The sequence below is a fragment of the Microcebus murinus genome, chromosome 5 (assembly GCF_040939455.1).
Source record: "Microcebus murinus isolate Inina chromosome 5, M.murinus_Inina_mat1.0, whole genome shotgun sequence".
Classification (NCBI taxonomy): Eukaryota; Metazoa; Chordata; class Mammalia; order Primates; family Cheirogaleidae; genus Microcebus; species Microcebus murinus.
Genome location: NC_134108.1, coordinates 40,732,950 through 40,756,556, shown reverse-complemented (window position 1 = coordinate 40,756,556; position 23,607 = coordinate 40,732,950). Strand labels below are relative to the sequence as shown.

The 23,607-nt window shown below is 34.3% G+C and overlaps 1 protein-coding gene across 1 annotated transcript in view; it reads right to left on the bottom strand.

Annotated features, from left to right (window-relative positions):
* Nucleotides 1–23,607, bottom strand: part of MAN1A1 (mannosidase alpha class 1A member 1) — a 169,417-nt gene that overhangs the window by 98,544 nt on the left and 47,266 nt on the right. The window contains exon 5 of the mRNA XM_012739118.2: nt 15,321–15,401. Within this exon, the coding sequence (XP_012594572.1) occupies nt 15,321–15,401 (81 nt within the window). The remainder of the gene's footprint in view (nt 1–15,320; nt 15,402–23,607) is intronic.

Here is a 23,607-nt window from a genome sequence, read left to right as displayed (position 1 = left end):
GACTAGAACTAAACCTGAGTAAGACTCAGGGAGAAAGTTTAGTAATGAGTTTTTCCAAGTCTGTTGTGATTTTCCTTTAATATTGTTCTGATCATAAGAATATTACAAATTCACTATCAGAATTCTGATGAGTACAGAAAAACAAACAAGGAGGTAAAGTTCAAGTACAAACCAGAAGCAAATATTTTTTATATTTAAAAATAGTTTCCTATGTATTTTTCTCTATATTGTCTCTGGCTGAAATCATCTTACACATAAAATGTTATATCCTGCTTTATTTATTATATCTATACTTATCCATGCCATTAAATAAACAAGCATAAATCTTAATGGTTGCACAATATTTTGTGATATGAGCATTCTATGATTGGTTCTACCATTCCCTTACTGTTGAGTATTTGAGATGTATCTTCTTATTTGCTAAATACATAAAATATTTTCATTAACTGCTTTAGGCATGATATGATTACATCTTGTATGATTTCCTTTGGACAAACTCCCCAATGCAGAATAATTGGAACTAAATAAACACCTTTATTAAGGATCTTCTTATATACACAGCACTTAATCATTTTTTTAGAACAACTGTCTCAAATTACACTTCCATCAGCAACGTCTGCCCTTCTCTCGCCAAACTGGGTATTAACATGGTGTTCAGTCTTTGTTAATTTGATAGGAAAACAGGAGAGGAGAAAGGAGTCTAAGTGTTGGTATTTTACTTTGAGTATGTATAAACTGGGTAAATGGTGATTCTGCATCTCTCTGGACATGGAGGAAAGCACTGAATGGGTAAGTAAAATTAGGGGGAAATGCAACACCAGGTAGTGGTGAAATGGGATTGAGAACACTTGACAGTGTGGGAACTGCCCATTTAGCTGAGTGCTAAGTAAAGGCCATTATTTGAGGGGGTCTCCTAAGACTTCATAATGGGTTGTACTCCTACAAAAAATCCCAGGTCACTGGCTTTAACCTTAGTTTAACCTTAGAAACACCGGTTTTGAGTGTTCTCATTTGAGGAAAATTAACATAATTAAAGGAAAACATACTATAAAATGTTGGTTCACTGTAAATCTTCAACTACATGAGTAGATATTTTAATCATTTCTTTGCAGTTACTTTTATGACATATTCCAATAAATCTAAGCTTTCTTTCCTCATTTTTCCTAAGTGAATAAAATATAAAGAGCAAATAGGTAACTGGATTCCAAATTTTTATTCAGTCTGGAGAAATTCATTAAAGTGCCGTCAACATGTGGTAGATTTATGAGCTATTTCTAAATGCTTTTTGGAATTCTCTAATTACATAAAAGCATACCAATTGTGTTGGTAAGCCTTCACAATTTATGTCTGTTGATAAAGCCAAAATATTTTAGTTTCATCTAAAATGACAAGGTAGTACCTTTTCCCTTCATATTTCTTCATCAGAAGATACAAATCAAAAATTGAATACGATTCCTTTTCTAAATTGTGTACCTTTACTGCATTCAATGCTCTCAATTACTATTATCCTCAATATGCCTGACTTATAAAGAAAAAGCTGAATGTGTACCTTAATTGTCACAATGTCACACTAAAATGTAGATATAAATTTATCAATATTCTGAGCTATATCTGACACTAATTTAGAATAAAAAGTGACTAAAGCTGAAATTACATGAGTGTTTTATATTACACATGTTTCAAGGTTTTTGCCACATGTGGTCACTGGACAATGAAAAGCATTTTACCCTGCTGATGAAGAGGGGCAGGGAATGAGAAATAAAATCATGAAGGAAAATGAGAATTTTTACTTGAATGAACTACATGGACAAATTCAAAGGGTGCTTTGTGTCTGTGTTTTGAGAAAGATTCAAGTGCAACGCATAAATACTTTCAAATACAACAGGAGCAAAATTCTGCTATTAACTTGCAAGTGTTATGAGTGTTATCACTTAATTTTCACAACTAAATTATTCTTTGCTGCTCAAGAAGTAGAAGATTTCGTGGATTATAGAAGATTGCTGCTAGCTTATGAGGTTGAGACGTTTCACTGATGAGCATGTAAACAGAAAAGAAAGAAAAGTTGTGGTCCTAATCTTGGTAACACTGGTTTTGGGAACAATATGTGGGCAGGATCATGGGCTTCGGTGCACATGTCAGCCTCTAATCCTATTTCTCTCACTTCCTGTGTGGTGAAGGAATTAACTTTTCAGAGGTTCAGTGTCCCTACAACAGGGAGATTATGTAATTTCCCCGGTACTGATACTATGTACCCGGCACACCATAAACCCTCAAAAATTGGTCTTATTATCACCATTATCATCACTGTTGCTGTCCTCTACCTCCTCCTTCATCCCAAAGGAAGGAGAGAAGTCAACCATAAACTCAGAACTCTCAGATTCTCCTGTTTAGAATATAATTTTCTCCAAATCTTAATAGTAGATCCTTCATATCATTCAGACTGTGGCTCCAATTTGACCTACAGTTGTCTTCATAATTCCCTTTCCTGCCTTCCATCACTACATCACACGATTGTACTGTATTTTCTTCACAGTACTTATCGCTATCCACACTTATCCTGTGAACTTGTTTAATGTTGTACCCCATTAGCATGTAAGTTTCATGGAAGTAGGGACCTTGTCTAATTTGTTCATTGCTGAGTCCTCCAGAGACTAGAACACGGCCTGGCATATAACAGATGCTCAACACATATTTGCTGAATCAATGAGTGAATCATAAGAGACTAAACATGTTAATAACTGAAAGCCTGACCAGATGATAGAGGAAAGTCCACTATGACTAATTCTTCAGGGTTAAACTTTGGTTAGTATTATTCTAAGTCTAGTTATAAAGCATTCGAACGCAGAAACTCAATGTAAATGCTCCAGTTGTTATCTGAATTTACAGTTAAGCCTAAATTGAATAATACATTGTACTTTCTACCTGACTAGGGGAGATGCATGAGAGAAAACTAAAGAAGTCACTATTAATAATCATAATACTAAGTTAGACCTAAGAACTGAAACACAGAAGTTAGCAGTGATTTATAAATTATAGCAATTGCAAGTATTATATCAATTATTTAAAAAATCTATTAAAATATGATTGCACAAGTAAATGCATCAACTTAAATGGTATTTATAAAATCAAAGTGACAATCTCTTCCTCTTGTCTTTTCTAACTCTAGCCTTCTACCTAATGGCAAGAATGAAAAACAAAGGTGTTTGGAATAAAGAGCTGTGGGAAAAAAATTCTTCTGTTCTATGCCTACCCCATTAAAGCTCTTGGATTTCCTCATTTTGCAAGACCCTAGAATCTATTTGTACTGCTTCAGAGGAATCAGATACTTCAAATAAAGATCAATTGTTAAGTTAAAAATAAACATTGTCCTCAAGGCATACGTTTATTTTAGTATCAATGTAAATGAATTTTCAGCTAAATTATAAGACTGGAACTGTTTACTTTCAAATGCAAACTAATGATGGCATACTCAGATTTATCAGCAGACCTCTCTTGGGAAAACGTCTCATTACGTAGCAGAAATAGATTCAGTTATTAAAATGGTTAACCCTAAGATCTGTCAATGAACTCTTTTCTAAAATGTTTTAAAGAAAAAAACTTTAAAAAAATACATAAACCATAAATCTATGTTATAAAATAACACAAGAAAGCTTTGCAAATAAAATTTTTAGAGGATTTACTGTAGAAGGCAACTCATTTCCAGACCATAAAAACTTTAATCAAACCATATTTCAGCAAGTCAAATGATAGTTTCACACATTAGGCAAAATTTAATTTTTAAAAGAAATCCAAAACAAATTCACAGCACCATGACCAAATTGACTACATTTATCCATGTAGATAAAATTCCACAAGTTATAGAATGTAAAAGAAACAGCTCTGCATACGTATAGAGTTTCATTAAATCCAACTAATTAGCTGATATGCATTTTGTTTACATCTCCACTGCCAACTCTAATCATCTGACTAACTTCTTAAGGCTCTAGAGTCATGAATGTTTGTCCAACAATCATATATTTAAATTTCACTCTGCATGAATATTTCCCTCTGCTTTTTATTTAAGCAGAGACCTTTGTTCAGTATATAGTTTCATACAGATTTATGAATTTTATATAAACAATATTTATATCTTTGCAACTTTAAGAATAAGTTAGCTGATGTTTAGATTTCTTTTTAAGGACCATTTTTTTACATGGAATTTTACATTTTTTTTTCAATGAAAATATTAATATATCGCATAGTCAGTCATGCAGATAAATTCTGGCAAAACTCTCCTTCAGTCTCACAATGTTATCCTGGATTGCAACATCACTCAAAACTGCCCCATCTTTTAGATGTCTTCTAATTCATACTTCTCACCATATAGTCTTAACTCCAATAGCTTACAGTCATCTTCTATTTTACTTCCACGAAACTTCAGGCAATTTAACAAGTCTATTTTCTCTCTAATTACTACTCACCTGCTTTTTTCCCTTTCTACTATTTTGTACTCATCTTGGATTTTATGGTCTATAATTTCAATACATTTTTGACAATACCTTAAAATCCATACCTTTCTTTCTCTCCGTGATACCTGGCTACCAAAACTCAACTAAAACTAACCATCGTCTCTGTGCTTATACCTGAACTGCTGAGTACTGCTGGAAAAAGAAACATAATATACCTGGCAGGATTGAGGTCACCATGAATTCCTTAGACACTGTCCAGAGACTCTACCACATTTTCCTAGTCAACCCTCTCTAGAATGACAATTTTAAATTATACACACTCATATCAAAAGCCTAATTATGCCACTTCTTTGCCACCAAATCCACCATGGTTCTGATGTGTACCTACCTTTCCTGCTCTCTCATACTGCAATGGAAGGACTCCTCCCTAAAGCCATCTGTTTTCTGAATTCCACCTTCCCCCACGTATTAAAGACCTTGAACTAATCTTCATTTCCTTACCACCTTCTCCTCTTCAATCAAAAACAATCTGGATTCTATCCTACTACTCTACTCAGTAAAGTCCTCCATGACTTCTGTATTGCTATATCTTAAAGAAAACTAAAGATAGTCCTTATACAACTTGTCCTAACAGCAGCATTTGACAACTGCTAAAAACTGAATATTTTATTTTTCAAAATACTATTTCCTCTTGGCTTCTGTGATATCATATCCTACTGGTTTTCCTCCTACTTATCAGACCACCACTTCTCAGTCTCCTTTGCTGGCTCTTTTTTTCTCACCAATGCTTCGAGGTTAAGGTCCTCTTTTCTTAGTCTATAATGCCCTGGACAGCCTCATTCCTATCTGTTCCTTCAGTCATCATCTAGTGGTGGATGACTCATGAGTTAGGCATATCGCGGACATCTACTTACTGTGCTTAAGATCCCTAATGTTTAGCTGCTGCTCAGTATCTTGGTGCAGACTGCCCAAGTCTGAAGCCTAGCTCTGCTACTCTGCATGTCCTGGGGCTAGTAAGTTACTTAACTCTGTGTCTCTGTTTCCTCCTTCATAAAATGAGGATAGAAACAATAACTACTTCTACTGTATAGAGTTGTTGTGAAATTAATATCTGAATTAACATTTGTCAACAGCGACTGTGTTTCTTTTGTTCACTGTTGTTTCTGCAGCCTCAAAGCAGGTATTCAATAAGCATCTGCTGATTCACTTAATGAATGCACTTACCACATGGTAAATTATAATTCTGAGGCATTTTCTGCTAGCCCTATTAAATTTTGAACTCCTTGCTACAGCTATCTAATGATATTCTCCTAAAGGATACCACAATTTCAAAGAAAAAGAATGTGTAAGAATATTCCTGGAAAAAATAACTTCTGTTGAAAACAGACAGGCAAAAATCTCTATTAGAAATCCATGTCAGTATGATTCAGGCAATAAAAAGAATTTGGAGTACTGGTTTTAACAGTCATTGTGAATAATAAAGTAATTCAACATAAATCAAAATATAACATATTACCTCATCTCCTTCATTAGGCTTTTGTAAAACGAGAAGTGACTGACGCAGTGAACACTTAAATCAAAGAGAAAGTGGTGGAAGGAAAAGCACCAGGTCCTCAATGTTCAATCAACAGAGCAGGTGGCTGCCAGAGAGCAGGGATTAGCCCCACTGCAGACAAGCACAGCAGTGGCGGCAGACATTCCTTTCTATAGGGTAGTCTACATCTGTTTGTCAACTAACTGAAATTTGGAAGGCCAGGGGAAAAACCTACAATGTGTTGGAGAAGCAGAACTTTGTAAACAAGTGCTACAGGAGTAGCTTTTTACCTGAAACTTTAGTGAAGATGTTTATTCCTACCCCAGATCACTGCTCTCCATCCTTACTACCTTGGTGTCATAGGTCATAGTATGGAAGGATTTTTCTAGCAGGGATTACTGATTCCAGTTTGGGGACTCCTGATAAAGTTCCTCTCTTTTCACTAACTCTTATCTTCTACTATTCTTGGCAGTCAGGAGAGTTGCACAATCTAACCCAAGTCAGGGGCCACTGCAGCAGTCATTAATGCTATTCACCACCCCCTCTTCAATTCTTTGAGCTATAGTGGCCATGTGGCTTGCTCTGGCCAATGAAATGTAAGCTGAAGTAACATGTGTCTTCCAGATAAATGCATTAAAAGCTAGTGTGTGATTTGCCAGGTTCTCCTTTTCTGGCCCCCCCACCCCCATCCCATGACAACTGGAAATGACCCAGATGGCAGCTGCTCGATCAGGCTGGGCTCTAGAGGGAAGATGGGAAGAGGATGAGAAGCAGACTTGTGGCAGATCGTACTGTCTTAGTCCACCGAGATTTTGAGGTTGTTGATGCCTCATAACCTGGGTCTATTCTCACTGATGTGAATTTGCACTGATGTGAGGAACTGTGCTAAACTATTAATAAAAAGGATAAAAATATTTCCTTAAGAAACAAGTGAATTTTCTGACTTTCCCTTTCCTTTAGGTGTCAAGCACTCGGCAATCAGATCAAAAGCTAAATCGGCTTCTACCATTTATACATGAGTATGAATAAGTTTTAGAGTTGGAATTACTAGTGAAATGTAAAAATGCTCTCATGAATGGCTGAGATAAAGTTTTACCAGCCAATTTCTATGCTTTCAGAAACAATTATTAACACAGGTTAGAGGTTTATACAGAGGGAGACACATATAACAAACCTGAGTTAAGGAGTAGGTATGATTTCTGTAATTCACTCTAGGACAAGAAGAGGTAGTTTCATGTGACTAAAATGGATGTTATTTTTGAATCAATTCCATATATTCCTACATCCTTTTTAAAGTACAAATTAAATTTACCAATCAAAATGCAATATTCAACATGTGACAGTTGTAACTCATTAACCATGAAAATTTAATTTCAAATATAAGCAAAATTACTGTTCTCTAATGTTTTACTAAATTAAACTTTTAAAAATGAAAATATTAGTTATTCAGTATAACATATTCCTTTCTTTTTATAAAAATTTCAATAATAGATATCAAGTGGCAAATTAATATTTAGAATATATGTGAGGATCAATCTGAACCTCTAAGAAATCATAGGGCCAAATATATTAGCATAAAATACATAAACAATATCATTTGATAAATGGTTAAAATTTTTCCTTTCCAGGAAATTGGCATAAATGTGCCATTAAATGGTTTAGAACGTTTTAGCGGGATATTTCCTCAAATTATCCCTTTCACATTTACTTTTTATAATTTCCTCTTAGGTTTATAATTTCAGAAAATGCTCTAACAATGTCAACTCTATTTAAAAGGTCTACAATAAATGGTCTACCATATTTAGTAATGGTTTCATAGTCTCTAGCTCACTGGTTTTCAAAACTTTCTTTTTGAGAGAATCAGCATGTAAGGAAAAGACAAAGATGATGATGATCTGCTGGGCCTAGGAGGCTAGAGGTGGGGAGGGGTTGGTGTCACATGGATTTATATGGGTGTTAAAGATCATTCATATTTTCAGTCACCTTACAGCATTCTCTCCCTTCCATCCCCTACCCCAAGCCTTCTAGGCCAGTTGCTTGTTTATGTTATCAATGCACAGATTTTAAAAGTCATTGAAAGAATTTTCTGTGGAGGTTTTAAAAAGTAAAGGTCACAAAACACCTAATGAAGAGTTTAGTCAATAAACATTTACTAAATGTTTTCTAGTGCCAGGCATACAGTGCTAAGCAAGGAGTCCTAAAATCAGTGGAAACTTGATTCTTATTTTTGAGTTGTACAAATTCTACTGAGAAAAAGGGAGTAAGGAGGTAGGATTCATAGAACCATAAACAATGAACTATAATAGAGGCATGCACAGAGAATACAGGAAAGGAAATGCTTGACTCTCCCATGGAGGAGGGGAGGGGAGAGGGGAGGGCTTTGCACAGGACAGCTGGGAAGGGCCTCACAGAGGGCCACAGCTAAGTTGGGGGCGGTAGGGAGAACACCATTCCAGGTAAAGGGAATGTGGATATAAAATGCACACAGATGTGCTCCATGTATTTTTTTCGGGGGGGGGGGCATTACGGTTAGAGAGGAAGGCGTGTGAGGAGGGTAATGAATGAATCCAGAGAAGGTAGGCTGAGGCCAAATTCTACAGGCTTTGGGGCCAAATCAAAATGACTCAACTTCTAAGGCCACCCACAGGGACAAGTGGAGGTTTGCAAGACTGTGTAGTGTGATGACATCTTTCTTTAGTGCCTCAGTAGGGAAATGACTGAAGAGGGGAGGTGATGGAAATATGAAGGTCAGCTTGGATGGGCATTACCGAGTCAGGTTTCTGCCTGCTTATTGTTCTGTCCATACCAAAAACAAAACAACCCCAGAACATATACCTTTTTTTTCTTACAGGTCTTTTCAAGCTTTCCAGTTCTGGTTTATGAGAGTTACAGTTCCTCACTAAAAAATAAGCTCCATGAGGCCAGGGATTTGGGGTTATTTTTTGTTTTCTCCTCAGGTATATCTCAAAGCCAAGAGCAGTAACGGATACACAGTTGGCACTCATCCAAAATCTGCTAAAGGGATACATGACTTCTCCCAAATTATGATTGTGTCTTTGGGCATATCTCTCACTGCTTTATCTAAACCACCGCCCAATCTGACCACCACCATTTCAACGTGTTGCTTTGCCCAGGTGGGGATGCTGCACACACACACACCTGCCAGAGTCTTCCTGCCTAGGGGCCTACTCAGACTCCCCTTGTCATCTCTGTCTGTCCCACGGTGAGTGAGTAATGTGGTTCTTATTATCAAGGACTTTCCCAGAAGTTTCCTCAAGGATGTTGATGAGATGGAGGGAGAGAAAGCTTTGTGAATATAGTACAGCTCTCTTCTCATTTTGCACTTTGTTATTTCTATTACATCTCTTTTTTCTTGGTTCTTTATCCTTGGTTTTTGTTTGAAATTAATAAAATACAGACTCAGGGAACCATATATTTATTTTTTATTAGTACAGACTTTAGAGCTATGTATTTCCTTTAAGTATGATTTTGGCTGCTTTCCACAAAATTTAATATGATACTTATATTTTAGTTGTCTATTAAGTAGTCTAATTTTAATATTATACATTCATTCCCTAATCTAGCTGTTATTTAAGAGATTTTTAAATTTTCATGTGGTTTTACTATTGTAAATATGCACATATTTCTAATGTAATATTTAATTAATGGCATGACATATGTATTTTTTTACTAAAATATTGTCATTGTTTACAGTACATGATATTGCAAACAACACTGCAAATAATTTAATTATCTATTTTTTTATTTCACTGTGCCACTATTTCAATCCTTTCTTTTAATCGTATTGCATATATCTGTTAATTTTTTTATTCTATAGGATTAATATATTTTGATCTTAAGAGTATTGTGATCTTTTTTTTCAATTCTGTCTTTTCTTTTGGAATTATCCCTTTTGTTGATATCTCTGATTTCTGGATTTAAATCTACTTTGCTAGCAATCATAATTAAAATACCTTCCATATATGTAAGAGAGCAGGATAAATCTGAGCCCAATTTTTATAATTTAGGCAGGATTTGGGAGGGTGTTAATGTATTACATTTGGTGGATCCAAATGTATTATTGATTTTTTCTTATTTATACCAGATAGTTCTATGATTTATAGAAAATTTAGTATACACTTAGATAACACTATACATGGGTTATTTTATGTTATCAAATTTTTAGTGTTCATAAAAATAGCAAAACAAAATTGCTGTTAATGCTTTCCCCTTCTTTGCTTTGGTCTTCAGGAAACCTGAAGACACATTTCTGTCCAAAGTCTAGATGATTTACAAGCTGGCAGAATGCACTGCTACATGCTAATCTTATCTGCAACTTTAATATGCCCTCACTGTATTCTCTGTTTTTCTACAGCTCTGTTTGCATGATGCACATTTTCTGTAAGTCATTTTAATTCTTTTGTAAAATGAGGCAGGAGACAGATGGATGGTCTGAGAGATGAGTCATGCTCTAGTGGATTGTGGCAGACACTGAGTTTGAAAGGTAATCACATCAACATATCCTAATTTTCTTGGGAATTTCTAAACACTTTTATGATTATCCACCACTAAACAAATCTACAAAATCTACTTATAACCTTCAAAATGGCTCCAAATGGCTGACTCCTACTATGAAAAACAAATACATCTTTCTATTGGTAAACTCACATTCTCAATCTGATCTCTCTCCTTCTCACCCCTTTTTTCTTTTTGATAATCTTAAAATTCGGTGGTATTAACTACTTCTCTTACCCAATAAGTCTTCCTCAGCAATCTTTTGCAGTGGTGTCTGGGGCAGTGGATAACTGTTAGGGGAATTTGGGGAAAAGTCTTTTTGCAGCCTTCAAAGTGAAGGGTTGTCTTGGCAGAGTAAACTGATCTGTAAGCATGCATATATGTGTCTCCCCATTTTAGATCAGACATCCTTAGGTAGACATCTCCCCTATCTTTTTTCATTGGAAGCTAGTTCTTCAATAATTCTGGTTTCTAGGAGTTGGCTATTGTTTTTCTAGTTCACAAACTTATTAATAAAATGTAGTAGCTGAATGTTTCCCTTGCGGATTAAATACTCTGTTAGTTCTAAATATGGTCTCTTAATTTACAGAATAAAGTAGTTTTTCAAATCAGGTACAGTTTTTTCAGGTATCTTATTAAACTATCAGTTTCCATATAGCTTGTCTATTTCCTCTGCCTCCATTTTTTTTCATGATAGTGGACTGTCTTGTTTTTGATTTCCAAACATCTATTTTCCCCACCCTTCTAATAGGGCCTCAAGTTCCTGTTCAGGAATTATCTATACTTCCTTATACTCAGTCTTCACAGAATACTGAACCCCGCAAGAGAGTTCTTCTAGCGTGTCCTTTTTTTTCATTCCCCAAGACTCCCAAGAGGCTGCATGTAACTGAAACTCTGCCAATTAGCCTCTTTCTCCAGAGACTTTGTATGTTGAGTAGAGTAAGGCAAAAGCAGAATAAATAGTCCATTCCATGTTTACTAATTCTAGGATATCTCAGGATGACAGTCAAACGAGAGATCCTCTATGACAACCTGAGACCTTTTGTTCAAAGTTATTTTTTAGCCATCTCTTTGCTTCTGTGGCATCTCTATGTTCTACTGAATTCAATTTCTGCTCAATATAGTTATCAGTGTCTCTTGTTAAACAAATAATATCACATGGTATATTCATATATATTCTTTTCTACATGCATCATCTTCTCTTGCAATGTCTTATTTTACTCATTTCTGTTTTCTACTTGTCAATTTTTAATATCATTTTTGCTTTGGTTACTCTTATTCCCTTTCCCAAAAATTGCTCTGAGAAATAATATTCTAACTTACTGTTAGTAGATGTTATATTTAAAAAAGAGAGGGGTTATAATTAAGTATGGAAAACACAAGGATAAATAAAATTAAATTAGCTTCTTTTCCTGACCACTGTGGATTTCTAAGAAAGAATATAGGATGTAGTTTTTTTTTTTTTTTTTTTTTTTTTTGAGACAGAGTCTCGCTTTGTTGCCCAGGCTAGAGTGAGTGCCGTGGCGTCAGCCTAGCTCACAGCAACCTCAAACTGCTGGGCTCGAGTGATCCTGCTGCCTCAGCCTCCCGAGTAGCTGGGACTACAGGCATGTGCCACCATGCCCGGCTAATTTTTTTTTTTTTTATATATATATCAGTTGGCCAATTAATTTATTTCTATTTATAGTAGAGACGGGGTCTCGCTCTTGCTCAGGCTGGTTTCGAACTCCTGACCTTGAGCAATCCGCCCGCCTCGGCCTCCCAAGAGCTAGGATTACAGGCGTGAGCCACAGCGCCCGGCCTAGGATGTAGTTTTTTTACAAACTTATTTTTAGTGTATATACAGATATAGATTTGTCCTGCCATATCAAAAGAAACTATTGGTCTTTAGGACATATTTTGAATAATGGTATTCTAGATGCTGCTATTAATATGTTTACTGTCTCCAGTGAGAACTTTAGTTCCCTTTGAACTTATAACAGAGCAATGCTTCTTTTAAATTTATTTTTAATAGTGATCATTGCTATTTAGTATTCATCTTATCTCTATTCTGTTTATAATTATTGTGGTTGTTTCAGTTTCTTATATAATATTTAATGATGTTGAAACTTTGTTTTTTACTGTACTACAAAATATTTTAACCAATTTGGAGTGTTTTACATTTTTGAATATGTGCCTGTAATCAAAGTTTACTACCTGTATTTCATGTTTCTATTATGGCATGGCTGATTATTGTTCAGTGTTTCTAACTGTAACTTTCCTGAAGCATGTATCACAAGTCAATGGTACTTCCTTTCCTGTTTTTGCAATATAAATTTAAGAATTTTGAGCTTATGTTAATGTGGGCCTATATACTTCTGATGTTGTTTTGTTCTTAAAATACTCCTGAGCCCCCACTGATGAAACTGGAATGCTAAATTATGATGGTTTAGTAGTCCCTCTACGCAATAATTTAGGAAGATGAATTGTTTTGGACATCTTCCTAAATTCTTTGATCTATATAAAAGTGTGTGGTATAGAACTTTATCAATGATCTGAAACCATTATTCATAATCTGAAATTATTCATAATTTGACCATATTGGTGTTCTTTCTATTAAATGAATACTTGTTTTTTTTCATTTTGATATAAATACAAATAGGTCAAGGACAAACCTGGGGTAAAATAATTTTTCTAGATCACATTCCTAATGGCCAGTTCTCCTGAATGCATTCATCAAATGAAAAGCAATTGTCAGTGGCGAAGTAACTGGGAGGAATAGGCATGAGATGATGTTAAAACTATTAATATCTAGTAGTAATCACTTCTCACCTGGCAATACCACTTCAGCAAATAAATATTTATTGACTGATTATAGCTATATTATTCAAAGTAAAGGAATACTTGAAGCAACCTAACTGTCCAACATTTAGGGAACTATCAAGAATAAAATATGCTAAGAAGATGAATCTTTATAAGTAAAATTAAAATGTATTCTATAGAAACATAGAAAAGCAAATAAAAGTACCTTGTATAAATTTTTATTATAAAAATTAAAATATAGAAAATCCTAATAAAATTTGTATAATGATGAGGACAAAGCAAATATACTAATAGAATAGTTATTTGCAATAGAGGTGGTTTTTTTGTAGTCATTTGCTTACTAAAGTTATTTAAATATAGAATTAAAAGATATCCTTATAAAGTCTCAGGCAAATTTTATCTATAGGCAAACTATAATATCTGTGGGTATTATAAGTATATAAATGCATATATTGTTCAGTATACACATATATACATGCAAACTTAAAGTGTTGTTATGAGTGAAAAAGTATCCTAATTAAACATAATGCATATTTAGAAGAAATATATTGTTTCTCTTTGTATGCTCCATTATCCTAGTTGAGCCCAGACATAGAAGGATGCAGTCCTTATTTCTTCCAAATTGTGTCACTTCCACATAAATTACGGAGAAGTTATTAATAAAACCAAGGTCATCCTAGTTTGCCATGTCAAAAGCAATGAGAACATCCAAGCATTGCATACTCAAGGACAAGTATTCTAAAAGCAGAAACCTGTTAACTAAAATAACACCAGTTAATTTTAAGCCTGGCACTTAAAAAAATATAGGGTTTTTTGGCTTAATGCTTAGTACACCCTAAACTGAACTGAACAAATGAAGTTACTTAGGACTGGAAAAACCAAAGGAAAGAAGAGGCATTATCCTGGCTAAGAAGAGAACAGAGTCCATAATGAAGATCGAAATTTAATACATAAAATAGGACTGATAGAGGGAAATATAGAAGCCATCTATATATTTTGAAAAGGTCTATGGTGGAATAAAATCTACAGAGAGAGGAAAAAAAATGTAAGATTGTGCGGGCTGCTTTGTTTTGGTTAGGGAAGTACTTGAGAGGCAGGAACAAAGTCAAGCAGTTTTTCTCATTAAACATTTATTGCTCTGCTTAAATCTGTTTGAAGGAGCATAGAAATACATGAAACACTACAGCGGGTAAGATCCACTCTTCCCCCAGCCAGGATGCTAAGGCTAATGCAAATCTGATTGACATGCAGTTGAAATATGTGCCTGTTTTTCCATAATGTGAGCTTTTAACACTGTCAACATTAAAGGTGAGGCTCATTCCAACGGCCCTTAGTGGACACTTCCTTATCCATAAAGTTGTCCAAAACCTTTCAAGAAAATAGCATCGGTGCCCTTTATGAGGATGATACAAAAATCCTTTCTTAATCTATCAATAAAAGACAGCTACATTAAAAACTACTGCTTTGCTCCACGCAGCAGATAATTAATTAAGCTTTGACCCAGGGAGAGCTCCAAAGCATTTCACAGAGGGACACTGGCCCACGGGACTGTTCACTGGGTAGCTGAGTGTCTCATTCACCTCCATTTCACAAATACTATAATGTTTATGCTTTACTTGTCATGCTTTCTTCATTTAAAAAAGTTTTTATTAAGCTGACATTATATCAGCATTAAAATAATTTTTAAAGAAAAAATTCACCCCTGGGCCTGCCACTACATTAAACCTCTTTAATTTTGTCCACAGACATACATAATTCGTAATCGTAATCACATCATACAGAACATAATGGAGCCAGGCTTTTTAAAAAGGTCTTACTTAACATTCCCTGACAATATGTTCTGCCAAACTTTCCCAGCTTGCTCATTTAATTAGTACATATTATAAAAAATTCAGTGTCAGCTATAGCTCCATCAAAATTTAATGGATTCCTCCTAAATATACACCACGAACGGCATATTTTATAAAAAATGTAATTTAAGACACTTTATTATTCACATTATATACCACTTTTGATCTTACCTCTTCTCCAGACAGATAGTAGGCTGAGAGTAGTCCACCAACAAAGCGTATATTTACTTCAAAAACAGAAATTTCAGCATTCTATGGAAACAAAATAAAGGAAGTTCAAACATAATCATAGTACAGAATTTAGAAAACTATTGTTGTGATAAACTATACTAAATACTTAAATTTTGTTTAAATTTTATATGCTTGCTCAGAAAGATTTAAATACAAGGGGGAAAAGTTTTCCCTTTTAATATCAAAACATCACTATGTATGCCATAAATATATACAACTATTATATGCCAATTTAAAAAAAGAAAAAATACACTTAAATAGATAATATTGACTCTTAAGATCAAAATTGTAAACATATTTGTAAAATAAAGTTATTTCTCTCTATTCAGTAGCAGACACAAAACCATGTATGCTCTATTTGTGCAAACATGACAGGGTCAGAGCATGTTTTTTTTCTTATGCTGCGATTCTCCTTCATTTTGTTCATTTGCCTGCTTTTTCTTCCTGAAAGGCCACTCGGACTACACTTTGGTTGGTAGTTCAGCATCAGCCTATCAGTCTTTTCATATCAAGTTAAAGTAGCGCAGCTAGAATGCAAATAGGGTTTGAAGTCAGAGGACTTGGATTCTAGTGCTGGTTCTCAAATTTTTGCCTGTGGCTTGGGATAATCACACATCAACAAGAAGTGCATATTATAATGTCTTTGAATAAAGGACATAATAATAACAATATATGTTATACTTTGCTGAAACTTGCTTTTATTATTATTATTTATAGTGTACCAGGTGCCGTGCTAATATGTTTACATAGACTGTCTTTTCAGCCTCACACTGATCTTATGAAGTAATTACTATTCTTATGTCCATTTTACAGATGGAAAAACTGAGACTTAGGAGTGGTTAATGTGACTTTTTGAAGGTCAGACAACTAATAAGTGGTAGAATAAGGATCTGAACTTCAGTACTCTGATTTCTGGTCTGATAATGCACCAAGTCTCTTTATGGTTCTGTAATAGTGGAACATAATTAGTAATTAATGCCAATACTTTTCTTTTATAATATTTGACTACCAAATAGATCTGTCTTGCATTGTTACTAGATAATTCAGTGTAGCTAACCTAAGACTGTAGGTTATAAGTACACTTCAAGCATTAGCTAGCCTCTTTTCATGTTCATTGGTCCTACTTGGTAATTGTTCACTTTTGGCTACCATCAAAACATTCACTAATAGTCATGGGGGCTAACCACAAACTAATATATAGAGTCAGTATCTAGCAAATGAACATAGGTAAAATCATATGAAGTATTATTTCCTTTGACAAACATTTATTAAGCAACTACTATGTGCCAGACCCTGTCCTAGGTGAAAGGAATATAATGATAAAGGAATATAATGATAAGGTCCTCAGATTCACTGAGTCTACATTTTTGTGCAAGATAATATTTCCAGAAAAAAAGGGAGATATATATTCACTTTATTCTCACATGCTCTCTCTAAAAAGGTATAAGGATCTAACAATTAAAGCTAAGTAACTGCCTAAGTTAAAAAAAATTAAAAATTTCCAGTAAAAGGAAGATTATGAAAATAAGGAGAGATAATTACTAAGTCAAAGTTAGGAAAAAGCATCACAAAATAAGACTTTGGTGAGTTTAATTGTATTTCATAATTTGTAACATGCACCTAATATAATTTGATTAAAAGCACTTTATATAAGTATAATTTATCTTTGAGCTGTATTATTCTGAATGAGTATTGTATAAGTATTGGTAGAAACTTTAATATTCTACAAAATTACTGGTAAGGAAAAATGAAGATAATCCATTAATTTAGTTTGGTTCACACAACTACATTTCTTATGTCTAAGAGTAATAATGTCTAATAATAAAATGTAATGAATTTAAACCCTCAAATCATATTCCTCTCAATTTATACTTGTGTTTTTCAGTTTTTCAACCTGAGAATCTACTGAAGTCTGTTAACATGATTTTATATTCTTATTCAACTTTGGGTTCATTATATATGCATTCTCTCTTTCTCCTATGAAAATTTTGGATAATCAGGACCTTTATATAGACATCTGATAAAAATTATTGCAAGCTAGAGGACTGAGTCATGTCAAATACCACCAGAAATATATCTTCAGCTAGACGTCAATCACCTATTGGGTGCAGTTGTTCAACCAGCTATTGCTCCAACTATGTATCCTACAACCTAAATACCTCATTTTGTCTGTAAGATACTGAGAGATGACCTATACTCAAGGTCACTTGCTATGACTTTGGGTTTCATGGACCTAATAGCCTAGTGAGGCTGTCCAAGAAGCAAATCTGGCTTGTTAATGAATTCATGCAGGTTTCCAGTTACTGCTGCATCCTTGTCTTCAAAAATCTTGCTCAGGAATGTCATGACACCACCATCAGTTCTCAACAGTCAACACTTTCTGTCTGAAAACTAGAACTGCATTTCAATTTCCAACATATAATTCTTTCTCCCTCCTTTTTTTCCAAAGTTAAATTTAAATTATTTAGAAACCTTAATTTGAGAGCTCTTTCAATATTCTAGGTTATATTAAGTGTTAGGCCAGAAGATTGAAATTGAGACACTTTAGGTGATCACTCTTTACAGATCTTTAAATGAAAAGGCCTAAGAAGATAAAAATTCTCCTACCATATCAAATTGTTTGGCTATATTGGGAGAGCAGAGTACAAAAATGCTGGCCTAGAATGAGAAGGACCTGGAATTGAAGGCAGGTTCAGGAGCTGCCTGAATGTGAGAGCCCAGTAACTCACTTATTCTCTGAGTCTTGGTTTCATCTTTTGTGAAAAGGGACAATGCATTCCTTACAAGGTACTACGAATCCATGTATATAAAGCACTGTGCATGACACCCAGCCCACATAAGGCACTCAGTAGACAGTGCTGCCACTACTACTGTGCAGCAGCTCAGCCTAAAGAAATTAAGGCTACCTTTCCAGGGTTACTAGAAAATCAGAAACTCTAGAATCATAATATTTATCTTCTCTGACCCTTATGGGGTCATATTTCTCAATGGCTAAAAATTCTCTTTTGAAATATGGTATCCTGACCAACTTTCTTTTAGGCTTTACATGATGGCAAGATTTTCAAAAGTGAATTTCTACAGTCTAAGAGTTTTAGGCTATTTTTATAAACTTCTGATTCCAATTTCTACTAAAATAATCATATTAAATTTAAATGAATACATTCATCCTATTAATATTCATGCAGTATCTTTTAAGATGCTCTAAAAGTTTCCCTTTGACTTATCCTAATGACAAAGTTGGGGCAGGGATAAGATCGTATATAGATAGAGCACCCTATAACACTAAACTCTTGTGACATTTTTTTCTGTCAATTAATGTGAAGTTTACAGTCTTCTTCATCTGTGTTTGTTCTAAAATAAAATGAACTTCTCCCTTAAATATTAAGTAAGACAGCATTCCAGGAATATGCCCCATGTATTCAGTGGCTTCTAATACACAGTTTTATATGAGTGCCAGTTTAAGAAGTAGATCCAGGCCGGGCGCGGTGGCTCACGCCTGTAATCCTAGCACTCTGGGAGGCCGAGGCGGGCGGATTGCTCAAGGTCAGGAGTTCAAAACCAGCCTGAGCGAGACCCCGTCTCTACCATAAAAATAGAAAGAATTTAATTGGCCAACTAATATATATAATATAAAAATCAGCCGGGCATGGTGGCTCGTGCCTGTAGTCCCAGCTACTCGGGAGGCTGAGGCAGCAGGATTGCTTGAGCCCAGGAGTCTGAGGTTGCTGTGAGCTAGGCTGACGCCACGGCACTCACTCTAGCCTAGGCAAGAAAGCGAGACTCTGTCTCAAAAAAAAAAAAAAAAAAAAAAAGAAGTAGATCCAGACTTTGCTTTAAATTACTTGCACCTATTAGCTAATGTCACACTCGATGAGCAAGTGGAGGTTGAAAACTTTGGGCTAAAAAGTCTTTGCCCCCATAAAAAAATCTGGATTGGTGAAACTGTTTTTCATTTTGATTTTCTTCTAGCAATCACTGTTGAATCAAAGAACATATTAATACTTAATCAGATTCATCTATAAATTTAATAAAATATATGGTATGCCTAAATTTATACCTAAAATCAAGAGTTTAGTATTACAAATCATAGAAAGATTAGGCCTCAGTACTAATCTCTATTATTATCTTGAATGTCTTAGACTAATAATTTCCACCTTAAAGTTTATCCATTTTTCTGTATATTTTTGTTCTCTCATTTACTATACATATACAAAATCATGAGATAAAGTGATAAAGATTGCTAAAATGGAAAAAAAGAGCCTCATTTATACAGGATTTTGTATGCCCCATTCACCAATCCTAATATTATCCTACATTTTTCTGCTGGGAAAGGCTTCCACCAAATCAACATACCATGAGCTTGTGGACATGCAGAATCTAACCTTATCTGGGCAATAGACAGAATATAAACACTTCAAAAATCTGTTTCAAAATGAGTGGCTAGAAGACCAACCTCCTCCCACTAGACAAGATGGCATTTTAAACAAATCTGAAATTTATTAGATTATATTTTTATTAGCAATTTATTTGCCAAAATTATCTATAAAATGATCTATTTTAATAGATCTCAGCGAGTGATTCAACTAGTTTTTCTTTTGTTTGAGGAGCTACCTGGAGATGCAAGCTTCCCCTGAGGAGTAAGTTGTTTCTTTGGACCTTCAAGCCTTACGATGGTTATTTAGAATTACACTTTTACCAAATTCTCCCCGATTGTTATCTTATGATTCCACCCAGCATGACATATCTGATTGGCTGCATTGAATTGAAAAAGATTTTTTTGGAAATGAACATTTCAGAAATATTCAAGTTCTATTCTGAGTGTTTGATTTTCAGGGTGAACTCAAAGCACAATAGTTTCTTTGTTGTTGTTGTCTTTTAAAAGGGCACTCCTTTGCTAGCTATTCCTCCAAACTCCCTGCAGCTTTCTACTTAGTGAACTATAAGCCTGGTGTTCTCAGGCTATTATGCCTAAGAAACAAGCAAGCTTTAATAACAACTGCCTCACTACCTACCAATGCAATAATTACATTTAATAACAGCCATCCCATTATAATCCAATGTAGTAACTATGTTTACTAACAACTACTCCATTACTAACATGATAACTATGCTTTACTTTACTGAAAAACATGTTGGAAACAACATGAGACTTTTCAAAGCCATTGATTAAAGACAGGTAACTTATAAAACTTGCCTATGTTTAGGTTTAACATATACCTTTGTTTTATAAATGGTTCCTCAAAGTGTGTGTTGTATTAACACTTTGAAGATTAAGAGTAAGTATAAAGCTCCTTTTAACAGATTGAATTTCAATGTTTCAGAGTGTAACCTGGTTTGTAACAGTGTGTCCTAGAAGCTTTTATTTTCATATTTGAGTAACAAATCTCTTAAAATTATTAACAATGTACAAGTTCTGTAGTCCACCAAGATAGGCAAATGACTATCTGTTCTATGTTGATAGGTTGGTTTTACCATACAGGCCCAAGAAAGGGTCTCAAGTACCAGCCCTAGTTACCGTCAGAGAGAACAACTCAGTATCCTCTTATAGCCAAAACCCAACTCATCACTCTTGGCAGGTACTCCTTAGCATTCAGATGGAAAATACTGAATAACTCCATTTAACAGGATAATTACCTTAGTTATCTGTGCCCATCAGGATGCAATGCTACTCTAGAATAAACCTTTTTCAGCAGTAATACTAAGGCAAAAATCACCTCTTTCATGCTCTATGGCACGTAACTCCGGACCTAAGCTAAGTACTCAGTCACACATTTGAAAAGATCCAAAGCTGCTTCTTGAAGTCAACTTACATCCTTCCAACAGAGAACTCTGCAGTTTATTGTCTCGAAAAGTAGGATGGCATTCCAATTGGATAAACAAACAGTCTGGATCTTTATATTAAAAAAAAAAGTCACCTTTGCCATCAGTCCTTACATTATGCAAAACATAGGGTGCTCATTTACAATGAAAGGCACAATCCAGGTGCCTGCCAAACACCACAGTTTCAGTGTGTTGCTAGTTAGTGTCTGGAGCAAGCTAATCACCTAAACTTTGTCATTCTCAAAGCTCTGCCTCTCATATTAAGATATCACTTTATTTCAGTGTAGAAAATACTTTTAAAGGATTATTTTAATACAACTTGTCCTTTAACAGAGGGTTTAAAAATTGTCATCTGGAAAAAAGTTCTACATATTTTATGAAATTCATTACTGAAGACAATTTTCTATATTTATCAGATAAGGATCTAGGTAACCAATATATTTTTACAGTGCTAGTAAAGAATACAGCTGAATTTAGAAATGCCCAAATACATAACCATTGATCATTTGTCCTTGTGTTAATGATCCTCTTGTATCAGGGGCCACCACAAATCTGTTCTGGAAATGTTAGGTCAATCTCACAGAATGAGATTGCCAAATCCTACAGAGGTAGGTTAGGTAAAAACAGGTAGATCAACTGCACTTGAACTTCAGATCATTTCTAACTATATAAAAGTATGACATAATACAGCTACCCTCACACCCTGTCAGCTCATCAGATAGGTTAACTTCTCATTCATTTAATAAACATTTACTGAATATCTATTGAATTACACACTCCAATGAGAACTGTGATATTAAGATTACGTGCCTAACCCTGGAGGACTCAAATTCTGTTGCTGCCTATATATTTCTCAACTCTTTGCATTTCCTCTCCAATTAAAACAAGGGAGTCATTGAGTCAGGCAGATCTTGTTGAAACCACTGCTCTCACTTGCTGCATAATTTTGGGCAGATTAATTTATGACCTCTTCATCTACAAAAGTAGGGAAAATACCACTTACTCTGTATGGTTCTTACAAAGATTAAATGAGATAACCTATGAAAAAAATCATGGATCATAATACCTGGTATATATCAGTTACTAATTAAATGGTAGTTTCTGCTTTCTTTTCTTCCTTCCTAAGACAGCCCAGCTCTAGCTAGGATACTCTGAATACTTTTCTGCTAGATTAAAAGCTCCATAAGGGTAAGTACCTAATCTTTAGAAGGTATTTAGTAAATAAATAATACATGAGTGAATGAACAATGAATGACTAAGAATCAGTTTTAGATTCTTGGTCCTTGGATTACTTTGAATGAAAACCAGAAAACTTGTCACAAAGAGTATCCTTGGGGTTTTCTGCCAATAACTCTGTACCTCTACAGATACGTGAACTGAACACAAGCTCCATCTACAAAGCTCTTGCTCCCACTCCCCAGAACATATTATTGCACTGATTTATTTTAAACCTGTTATTAAAGCCATTTGAACTTTTTGCTACCAAGTGTGCAAAATAAATCAACTTGCTAATGCCCTAATGAAAAGCAAATGAGTTTTAGTTAATTATAGTATAAACCAATGAAAAGCATTTACTTTATCTTTTTAGTGATATAAATTAAATATTTCACATATTAATAAGTTTATTCTTGGCTATAAAATGTGTTTATACTTAAGAGCATCATAGGATAAACCAACTCTCAACAATATTGTTTCTACTTCAGTGTCATTTTTATTTTTCCTCTGCAATAAATTTGGATACATTAACTTTTTTTTTACAAGATCCTCACACTGTCAATTAAAATACTTTACCATGAAAAAATGTTCATTTAAATTCAAGTAATAATGTATATAAGCAGGAATACTACAAGTTATCCATAAAAATAATTTTTCTCTATTTTTGCTAAGGCATTTTCAATTTCTTATTCCTTCATGTAAATGAGAAAAATTTCTTAATGTTTTTTGAAGGAAACTCCTGTAATTTTTGAAATAATCACTTGAATTTCTGGGTAGAATGGGTGAGTATAAGATAAATTATCATATGCGATATATTAAAATCAACTAGAAAACAGTAAGCTGAAGAACTTTATATTGCAATGATTAGAACAGTAAACCAATATACCTTTCCTGAATTTACATCTTACTATTTTTAATATGGGAGCACTGTCATTGGATATTATTGATAACATGTTTTTTAAAAGGAAAACATGGTAATACCCAAAAAGAGAACTGCAACAAATATTTCTCAAGACCTCACATATAAGAATAGTACAATAACCATATATTTGAGACCTGTGGCTGCAATTTTTAGTATATTTTGAATTTTTTATGTATATATAATAGTTGTATAAATTTTAAAGTATATTTTGAAAAGTTTAAACCAGGACTGTCATTAATAGTCCTAAAATGTATCTACAAAAAAGTCTGC